The following is a 19,518-nucleotide window of genomic DNA, read 5'->3' as shown; positions in this document are numbered from 1 at the left end:
ACATGTAGCACAGAGAGCAGCTTACAGGACAGCTGCCAGCCAGTCAGAATCCATTCTCAGGGAGCTCTTTATCTTTCTTTTAATCGAATCCCTTTCAGGGAAAAATGTCCTTCTCAGAGGGAATAATCATGCCTGTAGCCAGAGAAATTACCTGTACATAAGCTTTTTGGACACTGTTTTTGGGACATGGAAATTTTGGGTTCTTGACTCTTATAAAATGTGAAAATCTGCCTCTTTAGTTACTTACCTTTTTCTGGAAATTCCCACTGAGATCTTATCCTAACCTCAAAGGAGGAGTGAAAAGGCAACTGTGAATCTACTTTAACTTCACACGGGCTCTTGTTTCATACCACCTGAAACGGGTGTAGCTGGTTATATGTGCCAAAGGTGTGGGGTTTTTTTCTCTTGGCTTCAGACTCTTCCAGAGGAAATTTTTTTTCTGCTTTTGTAGTGTGAGCATTCCTGCTCAGATTTAATAATTCACCTTTTTATTTAGCGGCGATTTTGAAGAAATAAGGGAGAAATCAGTTGCTTTTCAAGTTTTTCTCTTCGATTCCTTGGACTTCCTAGATTTTTAATTTTAACAGTGGCCTCAGATGAGACTTTTAGTCTTCCCAGCTGCCTTGTATCTGAGGGATTTCAAATGAGAAAAAGCTGACTCCAATTCTGGAGAATGAGAACCGGAGTTCCTTCAAGTGGAGTCCTCTGGACCATGTCCTGAAGCGGAGGGTGGGAGGGGGCGGGAGGAGAGGAGAGAGAATTCTGACGACCTTACCAAGAAGTGGGGAGAGATGTTCATGTTCCCTGGTTCAGAAAGGAGGTTGACTTTGGATGCTCCAAAGCAGTGCTCATTTACCCTTTCTAGGTAGAAAAGCTGAGAGGATCCTCCTTTCTAGAGCCTGAGTTGAAATGACAGGTTTCAGAGTAGCAGCCGTGTTAGTCTGTATTCGCAAAAAGAAAAGGAGTACTTGTGGCACCTTAGAGACTAACCAATTGCCACAAGTACTCCTTTTCTTTTTGAGTTGAAATGAGGTTCCCTTCTGCTTGTCCCAGAGGTTCGTTTCTTGAGGCCTAAGGCCCCATTCCTGGCTCATTCGCTCAGTTGCTTTTGAAAATTTACCCTAGGTGACTTAGGAGCATTCCCAACACAGCTCATAAGCATGGAGATGGACTTGAATTTTAATCACATGTGGAAGTTAGTTACTTTACAGTTAGACTGTTGGCCCTGCTCACTCAAACAATTTGATAGAAATTCAGCCACAACAGTATAATGTGGAGGAACAGAAGAAAATATGCAGGTGAACGCTGAACAGACATATTAGGCCAAATTCTCTGCGGTGTAACTCTGAAGCAAATGGAGAGAGTTAGACTAGCAGAGACTTTGATCCACTCTCTATACTTTTTATCAGTGTAGACCTCAACAAAAGTAAATGCATTTTCTGGAACATACTTGTATCAGATTAGAAAAATAACTTAAATGGATTTCATTGTAATTGCAGGTTGTACCCGAAATGCTTTTTAAAATGGCATTAGAAAGTACCGCAACATGTACAGTGCCATATTCTGAAAAGGGATGGATCTCTGCTGTGAGATTTTGCAGGTTTTCTATTACAAAGTACTAGTTGCTTGACAGAGATTGCTGTGTACATTTTCCATTCTTTTTTCAGTTTCACCATGTATTTCCTATGGTTTTCACTGCGTGCAGTGTATTCTAGTTCTGTGCAAAGATAGGTCAGCCTGAGCCACAATGTTCAGATTTGAATTTCCTCTTAATTTAGGTGTTTTGTTTGGGTTCTTGACATAATATGCTTGATATTGCGGCCTAAATTCTCAGCTGGCTGAGTTCAAACCTCCCTTTCCATGGCCACAATTTACACCCATATCATTTGCACTTGTAACTTTGCTCAAGCAAAATAAATTGCAGGCACAAATTTGAGTACCTGCACTTGTAACTGCCTGATAGCACCTGCAGTCAGATACTTACAAGTGCAAGTATTCAAATTCATGGAATCAAAAATGTATACTCTAGCTTAACCAGAAGTTGTGGGCTTGATGCAGGAATTACTGGGTGAAATTCTCTGGCATTTGTTATGCATGTCAGACAATAGATAATCATAATGGGTCCTTCTGCCCTTAAAGTCAAAGAAATTACAGGAGCAGATTTTGAAGACACAAATTGCATCGAAAAAAAGTCACTATGTTCAAAGTGTCGCAAAGTATTAATATTGGTTTATATCATGACATTTCCCAGTTTTTCACATCTGTCAGGCATTTACTGCAAGGTGGGTGCACAACTGGTTTCAAACTCATAGAGTAGTTATTAATGATTTGCTGTCACACTGAAGGACGTGTCTAGTGGGGTCCTGCAGTGGTCTGTCCTGTGTCTGGCATTATTCAATATTTTCATAAATAATTTTGAGAATGGGGCAGAGAGTATGCTTATACATTTTGTGGACAACACCAGGCCGAGAGGGATTGCAAGCACTTTGGATGACAGGATTAGAATTCAAAATGATCTTATAAATTTGAGAATTGGTCTGAAATCAACAAGATGAAATTCCATAAAGACAAGGGCAAAGTACAACGCTTAGGAAAGAATAGTGAAATGTGCAAATACAAAGTGGGGAATAATTTGCTAGGCAGTATTACTGTGGAAAAGGATCCGAGAGTTCTAGCGGATCACAAATTGAATATGAGTCAACGATGTGATGGACTTGTGAAAAAGGCTAATATATTCTGGGGTGTATTAACAGGAGTGCCATGTGTAAAATACAGGAGATAATTGTCCTGCTCTGCTTGGTACTGTTGAGGCCTCTGGTGGAGTATTTTGTTGCATTTTGGGGTGCCATGCTTTGAGAAAGGTGTGGACAAATTGGAGAGAGTCTAGAGGACAGCACCAAAAATGATAAAATGTTTAGAAAACCTGACCTATGAGGAAAGGTTAAAAAAAACTTGGCATGTTTATTGTGGGGAAAAGACTGGGGGTGGACCTAGTAACAGTCTTCAAATATGTAAAGGGCTGCAATAAAAAGTGTAAAGATCAATTGTTCTCCTTGTCGACTGAATGTAGGACAAGAAGTAATTGACGTAGTCTGAACCAAAATTAGGTTAGATATTGGGAAGAATTTTCTAACTGTGAAGGATGCTTAAGAACTGGAAGTGGTTACCAAAGGAGATTGTGAAATCTTCATCATTGGAGGTTTTTAAGAATGGGTTAGACAAACACCTGTCAGGGATGGTCTAGGTATACTTAGTACTTCCTCGGTGGGGGGACAAAGGGGGAATGCATTATATGATCTTCGAGGTCCCTTAAAACCATATTTTTCTGAGATTCTATGAGCCTTTTCTGCCAGTGGTGAATAATTGCTCTAGGCTACCCTTTTTAATCTCATAACAAAATAAGAGAACTTAATTGTTGAGCAGAGATACTTTTTGAGATGCTGTCAGCCAACCTGAGTCACGCAAAGTTAAATTTTTGTAATAAAAGGCAGTGCGTGGTATAATAATATCTAATGACCATATATTTTGCATTTCAATAGCACCTTTCAGCCAAGATTCTCAAAGTGCTTCACAAACATAAACTCATATGAAACTCAGTAATCCTCACAAATACCTCTACGAAGTGATAGGTAAGGATTATCTCCATTTAACAGACAGGGAAACTGAATCAGAGAGATTGAGTGAATGGTCTTATTTCACTCAGGAGGTCAGTGGCACATTTAGGAATAGAATCTAGGCTCTTACTCTCAGTCCCTTGTTCTGTATTCCACATGTCTTGTTATACTGAGGTATGAAATAGCAGTTGAAATTATCAGCTTGAAAGCTGGTGATAACTACATATTTATATCATTAGAATGTTTTTTTTCTATATTCACTGGAGTAAGTCAGGAGTTTAAATCACTTCCTTCTGCATTGACTTCTAGCTTAAATGTGTTTCTGTTTTGTAACTTAATGTCAATTTCAAGTCTTACCCTTTGATGAATAACTAAGTCATTCAGAGTAATGCAACACCTTCCTCTGTAGCATGGGGCATGGATCACTTGCTAGAGGATTCTCTGCTCCTTGAAGTCTTTAAACCACAATTTGAGGACTTCAATAGCTCAGACATAGGTGAGATGTTTTTCGCAGGAGTGGGTGGGTGAAATTCTGTGGCCTGCGTTGTGCAGGAGGTCAGACTAGATGATCATAATGGTGGTCCCTTCTGACCTTAGTATCTATGAATCTATGAATGCATTTGCATCTCTTTGCATTTCATTTTGTGCTCATTGGCCCATAAGGACATTATCACCTTTGTTTTCATAAACCAAATTTCGAATAGCCTGAGTAATTGTTTTTGTCTTGTTAGATGGAGCGTAATTGAATAGGATCTTTGTAGATATTGTGAGCCCAGTTTTCAAACATGAGTTCGTACATAGGATGTCCAAATCCCACATCTTTCAATCATGTTGGTACTTAGGTGCATAAATCCCTGTTTTTTGAATGCCTGTATGCTGATTTTAGACATCTTGGGCCAGATCCTTAGTTGGTGCAATTTGGCACAGCTCCTTTGATATCAGTGGGATTACTTACGCTAAAGCGCTTTGCTGGATCATGGCCCAAGTCCCTCTCCCCGCCTTTTTTTTTTTTTTTCCCTTCCATTCCTTTTCACAAACTGGGTCATATCATGCCATCAGTTTTTAAGCAGGCTCTCTATTGAAATAACACAGTATGTCCCATTAAAATTAACTTATTTATTTGTTTTAAGATGACATTTCTCTTCCATGCCTTTGATGACAATGTCCAGATTACTAAAGTTTAGTCAAGGAAAATCCTGACTTCTGCTACTAGAATTTCTCCCCTCATCCCCCCCAATTTTATCTCCTCCTTTCATATAGTATATCTTTATTATGGCCCCTCACAATAAGATAATTAACAGAATTTCTGTTTGATTCTTAGAGTTTACAAGACATTCAATAAGTGTAAAAGGAAGGGTAGGATTTGAGCAATATCCTTTCACATACTTTTTAAGGCCCTGAAGCTGTAATTGACCACAAGAGTGGACTACTGCCATATGCTCTGCCAGTTGCAGGATTAGGATCCAAAGTGGTATTTCAGTATATGAAACCAAGTATCAGAGGGGTAGCTGTGTTAGTCTGTATTCACAAAAACAATGAGGAGTCCGATGGCACCTTAAAGACTAACAGATTTATTTGGGCATAAGGGTAAAAAACCCACTTCTTCAGATGCATGGAGCATGCCAAAATACATCTGTTAGTCTTTAAGTTGCCACCGGACTCCTCGTTGTTTTTGAAATACTCCCAAAGTATCAATGAATTGAGTTTTAATAGAATAAAAGTTAAACATGACAGTCAAACCAGGCTTCTTAAAGCTCAGAGGCTAACTATCTGAATTGGATTCAACCACTTAAGAGCAGGTAGTTATCCGTACAATGTATGCATAGATACTTGGTACTTAGCCTTACTGTTTCATTAACATCAGTATTCTTATAGTTGTTACATGAGTCACTGTTGAACTGAGTCCAATAGCTGTGTACATGTATTAATATAATGGGCTCAGCCCATTAATTCTCAGTTGCTACGGTTCTACACTGTGACAAGATTTAACTTCCAAAAGAGCTGGTTTTATGTAATAGAAAACAGAATCTTAGCTTATGAAATGTTAAGCTGTCTTTGTGTTTAAGTCCTATAGAAAATGAGCCCCTCTCTTCTTTTCTAGGGTATATTTCAGAAATCGCTGGGTAAAGACTGTCCACCCAGTTGTGCATCAATACTGTTTGATTTCAAGCACACATTCCACCTTTCAGATGCCACAGAAAGAAGATATTCTTAGACAACGAGTAGTAGTTGTTACTTTGAATACTTCACAGTATCTATGTCAACTGGATCTTGAACCTGGTGAGAAGATTTCAGACAAGAAATATCTTTAAAATACTTTTGAGAAATAGTCTTGTTCAGTATTTTTCAGTGCCAGTCAAAGTGTCTCTTACGTCTTTCCCCATCCTTGCCATAAATGAACCCTCTCAATATTCTTTTTTGGTTTTCCCTTTTGGATCCAGAGACAAGAAGGAAAATACGAATCTTTTTAATTAGTGAATGTTACAGAAGTGTTAAATGTTACAATCTAAATTTGTTGGTATTCAGATTAGCCTCATTCTGAACTTTGTTTATTTAAAAAATGGGGATAATTTAAAAAAAAATCAAACTTTAATAAAAAAACAAACAAACCAGCATTGTCCATTATTTAGAACTGATCCAGCATGGGAGAGATGGGGATACTGAATATTTTATTTCTCTCTTTGTCAAACTTTGTTTCAATGGAAACTATTTGACCATTTCTACCATGCTTTCTCCAGGCCCTGATCCAGCAAAACACTTCGCTGAAGAGGGATGGACTTAACGCACATGTTAAGTGCTTTGTTGAATCAAGGCCTTTGGGATGCTGTTAGTGGTGGTATCTTGCTTTTTCACATACAGTACATATTTTCATATCTTTATCAGATAATTTATTTTTCAAAACACCCACAGATTATTCTGTACTTTTTGTGGATTGTTTAGCTGTGGAGACTCCCTGACCTCCCCCTTCCCCTCCCCTCTCATGCACATACACATCTGCGCGCACACACCATTACATTAAAAAGAGATTAATTTGTTATTTCTAGATTATTTGATTTGAAGGAACCTAGACTAATTCACTGGGGCAAAGGCTGCTTAGTGCCCATCACTTTCCTTGATCCACAAATAAATTTCATCTGACATTTAGAGAATGTCTAATCTCTTTAAAGATATTTTTAAGATTAATTCCTTATGGCTGGACACGCTGCTATGGATAAGGTTAAATTCTAAATCATTATACATTTTTTCCAAGATTTTTAGAATTTGAATGTGATCTCTTTGAGACCAAAGTTCTTACCTTACTTATTTGGTAAAGGGCTGCGTATTTTCATATAAAGTTGTTACAGGGGGTTCGAGGCTCACTTTCTTAGTTTTTGTCATAAAGCATTGAATAATTTATTAGTCGATAATCAATACCTGAATTTTATATTAATTCAAAGAATGATTGTTAGATTTTTTTTTACATATAATAAATCTTACTCCGTTGTACTGAAATTGTTCTCTGACACCATTTTAAATCTTTAAGAAATATATATACACATTTCTCAAAAATGTAAATATATATTTATATTTCTCTTTTACCTATCTAGAGCATCAATACATTTAAGAAACACAATTACAGATGTAAAATTTTGCGTTCAAAGCTTTAGTTCATCAGTTTTTTCCAATTATGAATTTTCCAGTGAATAGACTGCGTAGCCTGATCTACAGATTATATACTAATTATATTAATTACATAAGAATTTCCAGTTATTACTTTGAGGGTTGACAGGTTCTTGTCCCAAGATCAGGCCCACTATTATTTAAATTATTTCGCCCTCCAGTTTCTCCCCTCGTGAACTCCCACTTTCCTTAGTGTCCCATTCCAGCAAAGCACTTTGGTCTGTGTATAAATTTAAGAACAGTTATAGAGCCACTAAAGTCAATGGGACTACACACATGTTTGAAGTCCATCATGGGCTGAAGTGCTTGATCATCTAAATGCCTGCAAGAATAGATGGACTTGGCAGTGTGTCTGGAAGGTTAACAAATCTGGGCTCTGTCAGACCCAGAAGGGAAGCAAATTCCAGAGTCGAGAAACCTATTTGGAGAACATCCTGCCAGCGATCTCCTCTTGTTTGTATCAAGGAAGCTCCAGATTGACTATCTCCACTGTTGTCAACTGTGGCAGGGGGAAAAGATGTTCTCTCAAGCAAAAGTTAAAATAATTTTCTGAATCAGTTGGCCACTGTTGTCCATCTGATATGCTGTGCTATTGTTTGGATGGTTTTTAGCGGTTAGTAGACATTCATTTGCATATGAATGTGTGGATAGTTTTCACTGGTGAATATCAGAATGTAATGCTCTCAGTAGTTTATCCTATTGTCATCACTGTTTTTTTTTTGTATCTGCAATTTCGTATATTTGCTGATGTCTCTCTCTATTCTATAGGGTTTTTTACGCATATTCTATTAGATGAAGCTGCGCAGGCCATGGAGTGTGAGACGATCATGCCTCTAGCATTAGCTAATAAAAACACAAGAATCGTCTTGGCTGGAGACCATATGCAAGTAAGAGCCTCAGGACTTTTTCATATCAAGCTTGGTTTATATTATAGTTCCCTCAGAAAATGTATTAAGTTTATCCATCTATTTAAGGTACTTATCTGGCCCCATTACTGTAGTAGTAGAGTGCCTCACAATCTTTAATGTATTTATCTTCACAACACCTCTGTGAGGTAGGGAAGGGCTATATTTTATAGATGGGGAACAGAAGCACAGATAGGCTAAGTGAGTTGCTTAGGGTCACACAGGTAAGTCTGTGGAAGAACAGGGGTTTGAACCCAGCTCAGCCAAGTCCTAGGCTAATGCTGAAACTACTGGGACAGTTCTTTCTTTTATAGTGCGTCAGTTTAATGAGGTGGGCAGATAAGTATGATCACCCCATATTATACGTTGGAAGGTGAGGCACGACGAGGTAAGGCAACGTGCCTAAGGCTATCCATTGAGTCAGTGGCAGAACCAGGATCAGAATTTCTTCTCATTCTCTGCTCTGACCACTAGCCCACACAGTCTCTAAAAGAGGTGAAGGAAAACAGACATCACATGTTATGATTTAGGCAGTGCTTTTTTATTAATGACAACAACATCAGGAAGAGGATCTAAACCATCAGTGAATATTCTATTAGATGAATTGAAATTGAAAATACCATTATGTTTCTGCCCTTCTGTCACCATGCTGTGCTTAGAAATTGTGGGAGTCTCAAAAACCAATGATGGCATGCCATTCTGCTGCCTGTAGGCAAAAGGGAGTGAGCTTAGAATAGGGTCAGCCGTACTTGCTTTGTTGGTTTAGTAGTGAGGATGCAGCCCCTTCTTGTGCACCACTACAAAAGATGTAATGTCATATGCTTATGGCTCCTCTAGTCCTTGCATAAATACGCCTGTTGAGACTGCAGGACCTACAGATCTGGTACAGGGCCAAGGGGGCATTTATTGTTCTAATAATAATCCCTAGCTCTTATATAGTGCTGTTCATCCATAGATTTCAAAATGTTTTACAAAGGAGGTCATTATCATTATTCCCATCTGAAAGATAGGGAAACAGAGATAGAGGGAGGGAAGACACTTTCCCAACATCACCCAGCAAAGCAGTGACTGAGCCAGGAATTGAATCCGGAGTCCCAGTACAGTGCCCCAACCATTAGGCCACATTTCTGCCTCTATTCTATCCTCCTCTTCCTCTGTAAAAAGCTGTTTTTCCAAGTAAAATAGTTTGGCTGTTTTCATATTTTTTTAAAAAATAGTGATCTCACCTCAGTATGCAACATTTGCATTTCTAAAGTTAAAAGTGAGCTGACACTGAAAAAATAAATACAGCATCTCAAATCATTAACATAGCAGAATATATATGTAGGCTTAACATTTCCAGGCAAGTCTAAACAATGTTTTAAAATCAGTTCCGTATTTCCTTACCTTTCTAAATTGAAATCCTGGGTTATGCCTTTTCCTGCTACAGCAAATGGTGTGAGTCACCACTAAAGCCGTGTAAGTGTGGTGTAGGCATTAGGGAAGCATACTGGTAACCAGGGCATCTTGAGTTCTATTCCCAGTTCTCCCAGTGAGTACAATAACTTATAATAATTTTATAAACCTTGAAGAGATCTTCAAATTAAAGGTACTAGAGAATTGCAAAATAGTATTCTGCAAGGTGTGTACCACCTTCCATTGTTTGCGATTGTCAGTGACGTCTGCAAACTATATAAGCGAAACATAGACCAAGGTGTTTTGGCACACGCATGTAAACAAGCTTTTTTCTTCCTTTCATCTTTACATAGTAACAAAATATTCTGCTGGTCAGCTAAGATCATACGTACTTGTGTCACTTTTGCAGCAGAAAGGTGTGTTTCTATGCAGTTATTGTAACTAGCCCCAAACCAAGTCATGGACATATGTTTTCTTAATACTACTGAAGCAGCTTTGTAAGATTTAGTTGTTTACATCCTTCAGTTGATGTAGAATTTTTCTTTTAGGAGTATGAAAATCTAAGTCTGCATATTTAGTTAAATTTTCTCTGTATGTGTGTGTCTATTACAGCTCAGTCCTTTTGTCTACAGCGAATTTGCCAGGGAGAGAAATCTTCATGTTTCGTTACTTGATCGGCTCTATGAGCACTACCCTGCAGAGTTTCCATGCAGGATCTTGCTGTGTGAGAACTATCGCTCCCATGAAGCTATCATCAAGTAGGTGTGAACTTTTTCACTGTATCACACTTTTGTTTGACTGGTGTGAGTGAACCTCAAAAGGCAGAACAACTTTGTCATTTCAGAGCTACATTTAGTTGAAAAGAGAGAGAGAGAAGCAACTACAACTTGTATTTACATAATAAAATCATAGTAGTTTTGCATTTTAAAAGTTAATTGGTGAGAAATTTTTTCCATTGTTAAATAATGAGACAAGAAGTTTTTTTGTTTTAAAAAAAAAAAGAAAATACAAAGTTCTGAAATTAGCTGCGGGGAGCAAAAATTGGGGTATATTTCGACACTCCTATTATGGAGCTGTTGTTCAGGGAGAGGTGCCTTGATTGTGAGTCTTTCCTGCTCTGGCTGACGTTAGTTAACCTGCACTGGATATGCTCAGTATGTTCCCCAGTGTCTTTGTGAAAGGCCATGGCTAGTTTGTGATTCTGTCCTGAAGAAGCAGGCAGGTTCAGGTGGCCAAACATTGCTGAAATAAAATTTTTATTAAAGCTAATGATAAAAAAAAGTATATAATGCATAAGTTGAGAAAAGAGCGTCTGTACATCTGGGTATAGTGCTTAGATTATCCACAAATACAACGTTTGTTTTTAAAGTCATAAGATACATATAGTGCATAAACAGCAATAACCCAAATTTAGGTGAATGAATTTAAGTATACAGTTCAGATATCTAGCATCCATGCATTCGGGTACGTTACTCATGAAAAAGGTTATACACAGAGTTGGTGACGGAAAGCAAAATATATCAATGAGTGAATACTGTCCCTCAGTAATTGAGAATTTAGGATTGGTTGTCCATTTAGAGGAAAAAACAGTCCATCAGGAAAGTATTTGAGTTACTTTCCCAACGGTTCTTCTCATTGGCACTCCAGCTCATCCCTCGTGGTATTACCGATTTGTTCTATGTAGATGTCCCTCGACCACCTGATGGCATCCGACATACCACATAGCCATTTCCACCTCTCCACAAAGGAAATAGACTCTGCAGCTGCAGAACCTTGACCTTGAAGCCCTTATAAAAATATTGCAGTAATAGCCTGTGATACCGAGCAACACTCTTAGCACCTGCAGTGGTTTGGACCACTAACATAGTAGCTCTTTTAAAAAATGAGGGTAGAATTGAAATTAATCAACTTTTAACTCAGTTCATATTCTGCAATTCTTTTATTAGTTTCAAAAATTTAGACAGCATCAGAATAATTCAAGAGCATTGATTATTTTTTTCTTGCTTAAAAATAAAAGCTGCTTGCAACATATAGAATGACATGATCGTATACGTACAAAAAGAAAAAAATAGGTCAAATTATGTTCTTATCACTTTGCTAGTGTCATTTTTTATTACCTTTTTCAAGACTCACTAATTAATTGTTTGTCATTTTTATGCTGTGATAAACTAATGGCTGCTAGTATAATGAACTCATCCATGAGCTGTGCTAAAAAGAATCAGTGCAGTCATGGAGAAAACTGTTAAAGTTTAAATCCTTGCTCAAATATTTAGTGAAGAATATTATGTTGCTATCCAATCATGTTAATTGGATTTTCACTCACTATGTTCACAGCAAAAAGCAGAAAAATCCATCATGGAATCAAGATTAAAAGTTTAACACACTTTGCTAAATAGTGTATAATAAGGCCTCTTTCCATTAGGTGTACACTGCATTACAGATTCAAGTGTGGTTTAGTTTAGGCTACATTTCTAGAAATTATAAATGAGAGGGAGGCTGATGGGACTCAGAGGAGGCTGATTCTTTCCACTTTAGGTTACAGATGGGATATAGCTACATTCACCTCAGAGTTGTCTAGTGTAATGCAGCCCTGGTTGATAGTGACCTAAAGTTGTGATCTGGTGGTGATTTGATGGCATATGTGAAATGAGTTTTTTGCATTTCGAGTAGACAGTTGTCTATGTCTCCAATCAAAACCACAATTACAATAACTGGCAGCCTTCATGGATTAGGGGGTCACGAAGACTGAGCAATCCTCTGACTTCTAGAGGGGGTAACTCCATGTCTTAGGTTGAGGCTTATGAGTAGGGCAGAGCTGGGAAGCTTGCATGTTTTTTTGTTGTGTGTTTGTATAATGCCTAGCACAGTGGGGTCCTGGACCATGACTAGGGGCTCCTAAGCACTATAATAATACAAATGATTAATAAATCATAAAGCCTATACCTGTTCTTTGAGTAAACTGAGGGATACAGGGTTGCAAGAATGACAGTTTTCATGTTCTCTAAGGGACATGTCAGATTGCAGTTGATATTATATGTTATGGACCATGCAGCTAGTTTTCTTCAGGGGTTGGCAAAATGTCCATGGTAAAAATTTTGTGGTCTGTGGAGGGGCTGCTCGCGGGTGGTTCCCCGCAAGCGGCTCCCCATCCCTGCTGTTGCTGGCAGAGGCGTGGCCAGGCAGCTCTGCACACTGCCTCCGTCCCCACTTCTTCCCCGAGCGCTGACTCCGCGGCTCCCAGCCCATTGGCCGGGAACCACGACCAATGGGGAGGGTGGCGCCTGCCGACAGGGCAGTGCACAGAGCCGCCTGGCCGCGCCTCTGTGTAGGAGCTGGAGGGCACATGCCGCTGCTTTCTGGAGCTGCTTGAGGTAAGTGTTGCGTGGAGCCTGCACCCCCTCCCGCACCCCATCCCCCTGCCTCAGCCCTGATCCCCCCTCCTGCCCCAAGTGTGGAGGGGCTTAGTGTGGGGGGAATCCAGGTGTGGTGTGTGACATTTCTGGATGGGGCAAACTAGGTGGGGGCAGCTCAGTGGGAGATCTGGATGCACAGGGACTCGAGGGGTTCTGGGTACAGGGGCAATGGGACTCTGCAGGTGATCCAGGAGAATGTGGTTGGGACTCAGCAGGGGAGGTCTGGGTGTTGGGAGATGGTGCTCGGCAGGGGGTCTGGGTGTGGGGGTCTGAGTGGGTAGATCTGGGTGCTGGGGGAGTGGGGCTAAATTGGATGGGGGCCATGTGTAGCTGGTTGGGGCTCAGTGGGGTGAGGGTCTTGGTGTGGGGGGTTCATCGGGAGGGTCCAGGTGTAGGGGGTTAGGGCTTATCAGGGTGAGGGTTCAGTGGGCCTGCTTAACAGGGTAGCCCCAGCTGCTGCCAAGGGGACTCCTGCTTCCCCCTGTGATTCCTCTATCCTCTTTTCTTCCACATTTCATCCCCCTCCCCCATTGTCCCATGCCCCATTCCCCTCCCTTCACTGCCCCATTCCCCTCCCCCTACCCTATTCCACCCCCCCTTCCTTCCCCACCACCCCTTTGGCCCCTTTCCCTCATTTCCTTTGCCCCCCCTTACCCAGCCCCACTGCTGGCACTCTCTGTTGCACAGGAAACAGGAAGGCTCCCAGCACACAGAAGGGGAACTCAACTGGCACTAGGACCAGGAGGCAGTGTTCAGCTGCCGAGTCTGCAGAGCCTAGAGTCAGTCAGCCAGCCTCCTTCAGCTGGGCAGCTCTGCTCTTGTGGAAATGAGGATGGGCAGTGAAATGTAACCCCATGTGTCCCTGCATGCCTCATCTCTGTTTGGGGGGGAGGGGAGACCCCCCCCCCACCTGTGCCAATGGTCGCCCCCTCGGTTTTCTGCAGGGAAACACAGGAATTCTGTGTGGGGAGGTTTTGCGGGTACACAGTCCTGCAGAATTCCCCCAGGAGTATCTCTTGCTGGATTTAATCAGCAGTCAGCAGGGTTACCCTGTGCTTTTCCCCTGTTTCTTCTATTTCTGTCCTACAGTGTTTTTCCTTGTCTGATACACTAAGACAAAGAACATTGCTATTCATGCCTGCTAAAGGGTCAGATTCTCTGGAGTGGGCAATGAGAGCTCAGCACACATCCATAAAAGGCAAACAGATGGGGCTTTTGGCTACCGTTGTGCCCCTGATCTTGAGGTTGCTGGTCACTGACCTAGTCCCAGGCAGAAATTAGAGCAACCTGGAAGCTGGTATATCTTGTGCTGGCAGCCAGTGGCCTCCAAGGCCTCTTCTGACAGTTGAAGATCAGCCAAAGTGAGGGGCAGCCTGGCCACAACACACTTCACTGGCAGCTAGGAGGAGGGGTATATGTCATCTGGTGGTGGTGCTCCTCTAGTGGCCAACTCCACCAACTTTAGGGCTGCTTTGGTCCGACATAATGGCACAAAGGAGCTGGAGCACTCTGGAGAATTGTAGCCAAGATTCATCATGGTGGTTCTTGATGCTGAAAAGCATTGTAAATGACACCAAATTTCACCCACTAGCTTTCTTATTTGAAATGTCTTGCTTCTTTTTGTAAGAATTTGTTTTGAGGCCAGTTTGCATATGATTTTTTGTACAAACGCCTTTTCCCATTAATCCTATTGCTTTCTTGGTTGAGTGACTCCATTTTTAATTGCTATGTATCTGAAAAGTGTTTGTAGTGTACAATATTGCATTGTGGATAGGAATAGAATTCTCACTGCATTAAGGTAGGTTGTGTATTCATTGTATATAGATATAACATCCAAAAAACTATGCTAAAAGAACGTTAAGTTTGCAAAGTCAAACGTTGGAAAGTTAGGAAATGCCAGAATTAATTAATTAATTAAAATCACTACCATAATTTCTACCCCTTGTGCATTATGACACACTCTTTAATTACATGATCACATACTATTTTGTGGGGTGGAAGAGGTAGGGGTGGTTCCTTTCTCCAGTCTTCCTCCCCTGGCTCTTTACCTCAATCTTCTTGCCTAGCCGGTCCCAGTCTCCCCACAACCCTTGTTCCAATCACTTACCCTCTACCCCCAGGTCTGGTTCTTGTCTCTTCTCTCTTTAGGTCAAGCAGCTGCCTTCTCTTCCACATTGCCTGGGTGTCAGCAAGGGGAGCATTGCTCTCACTTCTAATGACCAGCACCACAATGGCTTGTAACAGCAATTGCAGGGAAAGCCCTGCTCAGTCCCTGCAGCCCTGAGCTGGAGCATGCTCAGTGCAGACAAAATCTTCAGAAATTTAGCTGCCAGTTGCTAACAACTCTTTACTGAGTATGTGCAAATGGAGGTTTTTCAGTGGCTCAGAACTCGACCAGATTTCGGATGGGAGCAGCAAAAGTGCTGCTGGTATTACACCAGAGTGATATTGCTACCCAATTTCAAGTCCTTGCTCTAAGGCATTGAGTCAGGGGCTAGAGCTTCTAACTTAAATAGTTGTAAGAATTTTAATATGGGCAAAACAACATATTTTGAAATGGCTGAACCATTTGTGATGCAGCTCAGTCTGAGGCAAACGTCTGCCACAGAGAATTTCAGTTCGAATGGTTAGAGTTTGTCAACTGAAAACAGGGTTTTATAATACGAAGTGTTGGGTAGACGTTAGTTGGCACTACCAGCACTGCCTGTAATGTGGAACCATCACATAAGAGAAATCAGTTAGAATTAATGAGTAAGAATTAGGGCTTTTGTTTCAGTATAAAACATTATTTTCTTTGATGGCATATTTCTCAGTGGGATATGGGACCAAATGCAAATTCCACATTTTATTCTGTGTTTTGCCTCATTGCAGTTACACATCTGACCTTTTCTATGAGGGCAAATTGATGGCAAGTGGAAAGCAGCCAGCACACAAAGATTTCTACCCTTTGACTTTCTTCACAGCACGCGGAGAAGATGTGCAGGAGAAAAACAGTACAGCTTTCTACAACAATGCAGAGGTAGCTCTTGTTTGGATTTACCTTTCATTGCTTTCTCAAGAATCTGAGTTCTTGGTACACTTAAGCATTTTATCTGTCACAATATCTGTTATCAAATTGCATACTTTTAGAGGTTTTTTGAACAACTTCCTATTGGGTTATGTATGTAGTGTTGTTGTAGTCATGTTAGTCCCAGGATAGTCAAGAGACAAGATGGGTAAGTAATGTCTTTTATTGGACTGAATTCTGTTTGGTGAAGGAGTTCAAAAGCTTGTCTCTCTCACCAAACAGAAGTTGGTCCAATAAAAGATATTACCTCGCCCACGTTGTGTCTCTGTTGGCTTTTGTGTTTGATATAGATAGATGGCAGAGATTATCTCAGCCTTAAAAGAACAGGTAGCATCCTGCACAACTTGAATATGGAATGTAGAGCTAAGCAAATAGACTACGATCCTTCAAGCTGCACCACCTCTACACCTGCATAAGCCCCCACTTCAGTCAGTGGTACTCCGCAGGGCTCCACCCACATGAAAAGCTTGCAGAATCATGGCCATAATTTGTAATCACTATTTCAATGGATTTAGCTTCTTTTTCTCTTTGCAAATTGGCTGCAAGCTGCTTACAGTTTACGCAGGCTTGTTCATTACTCAGAATTATTTGCTCGATAGTTTTTATGACATTGTGATGGCTGAATCTTAGCAACTGAAAGATAGGAATTCTTTTTACAATTTAAAATAAAGCTTGGAATTTTCAAACAGTTGCCGAATTGTTTACAGTCTCTGGTTGTGCGATCCACACTTTTTTTCACTCCTGTGATTTCCTCCTGTTCCTAATGTTAAGAATGTTTTATTCCTTTTAAAGGATGATGTTTTGTGTTTGAATGAAATGTTCAGTCTGGTTTATGCAAACTGTTTCAGTAGATGATAATAATACCTAACTTTATATTGCATTTTCAAGCAGTAGATCTGAAAGCACTCCACAACACCCTGTGACGTAGGGAAATATTATTGTCCCCATTTCTGCCCCTGAGGAACTGAGGCACAGAGAGGCTAAGTGACTTGTCCAAGGTCATGCAGGAAGTCTGTGACAGAGCAGGGACTTGAACCTGAGTCTCATAAGTTCTAGGCTTGGGCCATTCTTCCTCTCAGCTAGAGAGCAAAGGGTCTGATGAAAGCCCATTGATTCTAAACGTTGGAAAGTTAGGAAATGCCAGAATTAATTAATTAATTAAAATCACTACCATAATTTCTACCCCTTGTGCATTATGACACACTCTTTAATTACATGATCACATACTATTTTGTGGGGTGGAAGAGGTAGGGGTGGTTCCTTTCTCCAGTCTTCCTCCCCTGGCTCTTTACCTCAATCTTCTTGCCTAGCCGGTCCCAGTCTCCCCACAACCCTTGTTCCAATCACTTACCCTCTACCCCCAGGTCTGGTTCTTGTCTCTTCTCTCTTTAGGTCAAGCAGCTGCCTTCTCTTCCACATTGCCTGGGTGTCAGCAAGGGGAGCATTGCTCTCACTTCTAATGACCAGCACCACAATGGCTTGTAACAGCCATTGTGGTGCTGGTCATTAGAAGTGAGAGCAATGCTCCCCTTGCTGACACCCAGGCAATATGGAATCCAATGATTCCCATGGACCTAAACAGACTTTGGGATCAGGTCCGAAATGAGCATGCTCAGAAGTGATTTTTCTATCTATAGTTTTTTTTCACATATTACAATGGCTGTTCTCCAGAACAACTGTCATTCACACACCCAGATTCAAAACTCATTCCTCTTTCAGTGAGTATTTTAAAATATTACTGCTAGTAAAAGCAGTGGGATTCCCCTCTCCCATATGTAGTGTTACCTGGGCTTGACCCAAACCCCAAATCCTGACACCCACAAACTTTGAATCCCTATTCAAATTTTGTTGTTTCGGCTCCTTTCTACTAAAAAATGGTTGAACATATTTTCCTTAAACTTTTAACAACAAAATGACCCATTTTCTGAAACTAAACATAGAAAATTTCAGCCCCAAAGGAAATATTGTCTTAAATTTATGAGAAAGTAAAGACAGAGGATTATAACTGAAGCTGATTTGTAGTTTAGCAACACTGTTCATTACAAAGCAAGCACTATAATAGTTGCATTATACATCTACTATCCATTAGCCATGATGCATTTCATGTGATGGGCAATTTTTAACATAGTTGTGCTGCATTTGTTTGTTAGTAAGAGATCTGCTGAAATAGGAAGCTCCTGATAGTGCAGCTGAACACTAAACACCAGTGACTTCAGGACACATCACTGAACAAAGAAACCGAAGGCTACTGACTTCTCTCATTAATGTACCTGTATCTCTTCTTCATAAATGAAAAAGGTTGTGAAAGATCTTAAAATATTTTCACTGCCATGCAGTTCAGTCACTGAATGAAAATTGAGTCATTAGTAGTCTGCAGGCAAGAATAAAGGACAAAAGCTGCTTAATACTGACAAGAAGGGCTCAAACAATGCGGGAGCATTATTACTGTCAGCTTTTGCTAATTAAAAAAAAATCCCCACATTTGTATTAGCACATTCAGTGTTACAATAAAAACTGGAAGTATATTTTTCAATTCTGAAACCCTTATGCTTTTCATAAATATAATATAAGCTTATACACTTATAGAAGTATTTATATTATATTTATGAAAAGCATAAGGGTTTCAGAATTGAAAAATATACTTCCAGTTTTTATTATTGGTTGTAATTCTAAGCATATATTCAGAAGCAGTGGGTTTTCAGAAGAATTTTACCTGGTAGTTGAATAAACCTGCAAAGGGATTAGAATAATTTTTACAGCTCTAGTAAATCTATTCGAGTGTGTTTTGGCAACAGAATAGACTTTTTAAATGATTAGAGAATTTAGGAACTGTGAAGCTTGGAAGAATTGCATTTAAAGTATTTTCACTGTCTGTATCCAAGCCCTGCACAAATACCACCAATATATATTTACTGCACTCCTAAAATCTGTAATATTTAAAACAAACTATTCCTGGCTATGGTTGAAACTTTTATACTTGCTGACTAGGTTGGGTGGATCTGCTTTATGTTTTTGTCCGTCCATTTGTCAAGCAAACCAGAAGCTCAGAAGTAACAGTATAACAGTACAAACAACTTTGATACCTGTTGACAAATAGTGTACAAACTTTGAATATGATTACTGGACAGTCACACACTAGCACACTGCACACACGAAGAGTCCTTGCATTCTTCCATTCCACCCCACAAGCTCCTTGTGTGCCACCTTCCCATCCCCTTTTATTTCAGGGACTCTGTAACACCCCCCTCCCCATGCCAGGAGCTCTGTGTGTCCCCCCATTTCCTCTCCCTGCCACATGCCAGTGGCTCTGTTTCCCCTCAGGCCAAGGTCTCCCATTCTTCTCCCCATGCCAGGGGCTCTGTGTGCCCTCCTAGTTTGCCCTGTCCCCACCGTTCTTATTTCTGTATTGGAGTGATGGCCAGAGCTGAGATGGTGGGCATTTATTGTTATGGTAGAAGGTGATG

At 40.4% G+C, this 19,518-nt stretch overlaps 1 protein-coding gene across 4 annotated transcripts in view; it reads left to right on the top strand.

Annotated features, from left to right (window-relative positions):
- HELZ (helicase with zinc finger) overlaps positions 1 to 19,518 on the top strand; it is a 151,929-nt gene that overhangs the window by 78,744 nt on the left and 53,667 nt on the right. For all 4 annotated transcript variants that reach the window (XM_077832976.1, XM_077832975.1, XM_077832978.1 and 1 more), the window contains 4 exons: positions 5,716 to 5,894; positions 8,043 to 8,161; positions 10,187 to 10,332; positions 15,859 to 16,006. In XM_077832976.1, coding sequence (XP_077689102.1) covers positions 5,716 to 5,894; positions 8,043 to 8,161; positions 10,187 to 10,332; positions 15,859 to 16,006 — 592 coding nt within the window. The remainder of the gene's footprint in view (positions 1 to 5,715; positions 5,895 to 8,042; positions 8,162 to 10,186; positions 10,333 to 15,858; positions 16,007 to 19,518) is intronic.

Source organism: Eretmochelys imbricata, chromosome 14 (assembly GCF_965152235.1).
Source record: "Eretmochelys imbricata isolate rEreImb1 chromosome 14, rEreImb1.hap1, whole genome shotgun sequence".
Classification (NCBI taxonomy): Eukaryota; Metazoa; Chordata; order Testudines; family Cheloniidae; genus Eretmochelys; species Eretmochelys imbricata.
This window is presented reverse-complemented; position numbering and strand designations above follow the sequence as displayed.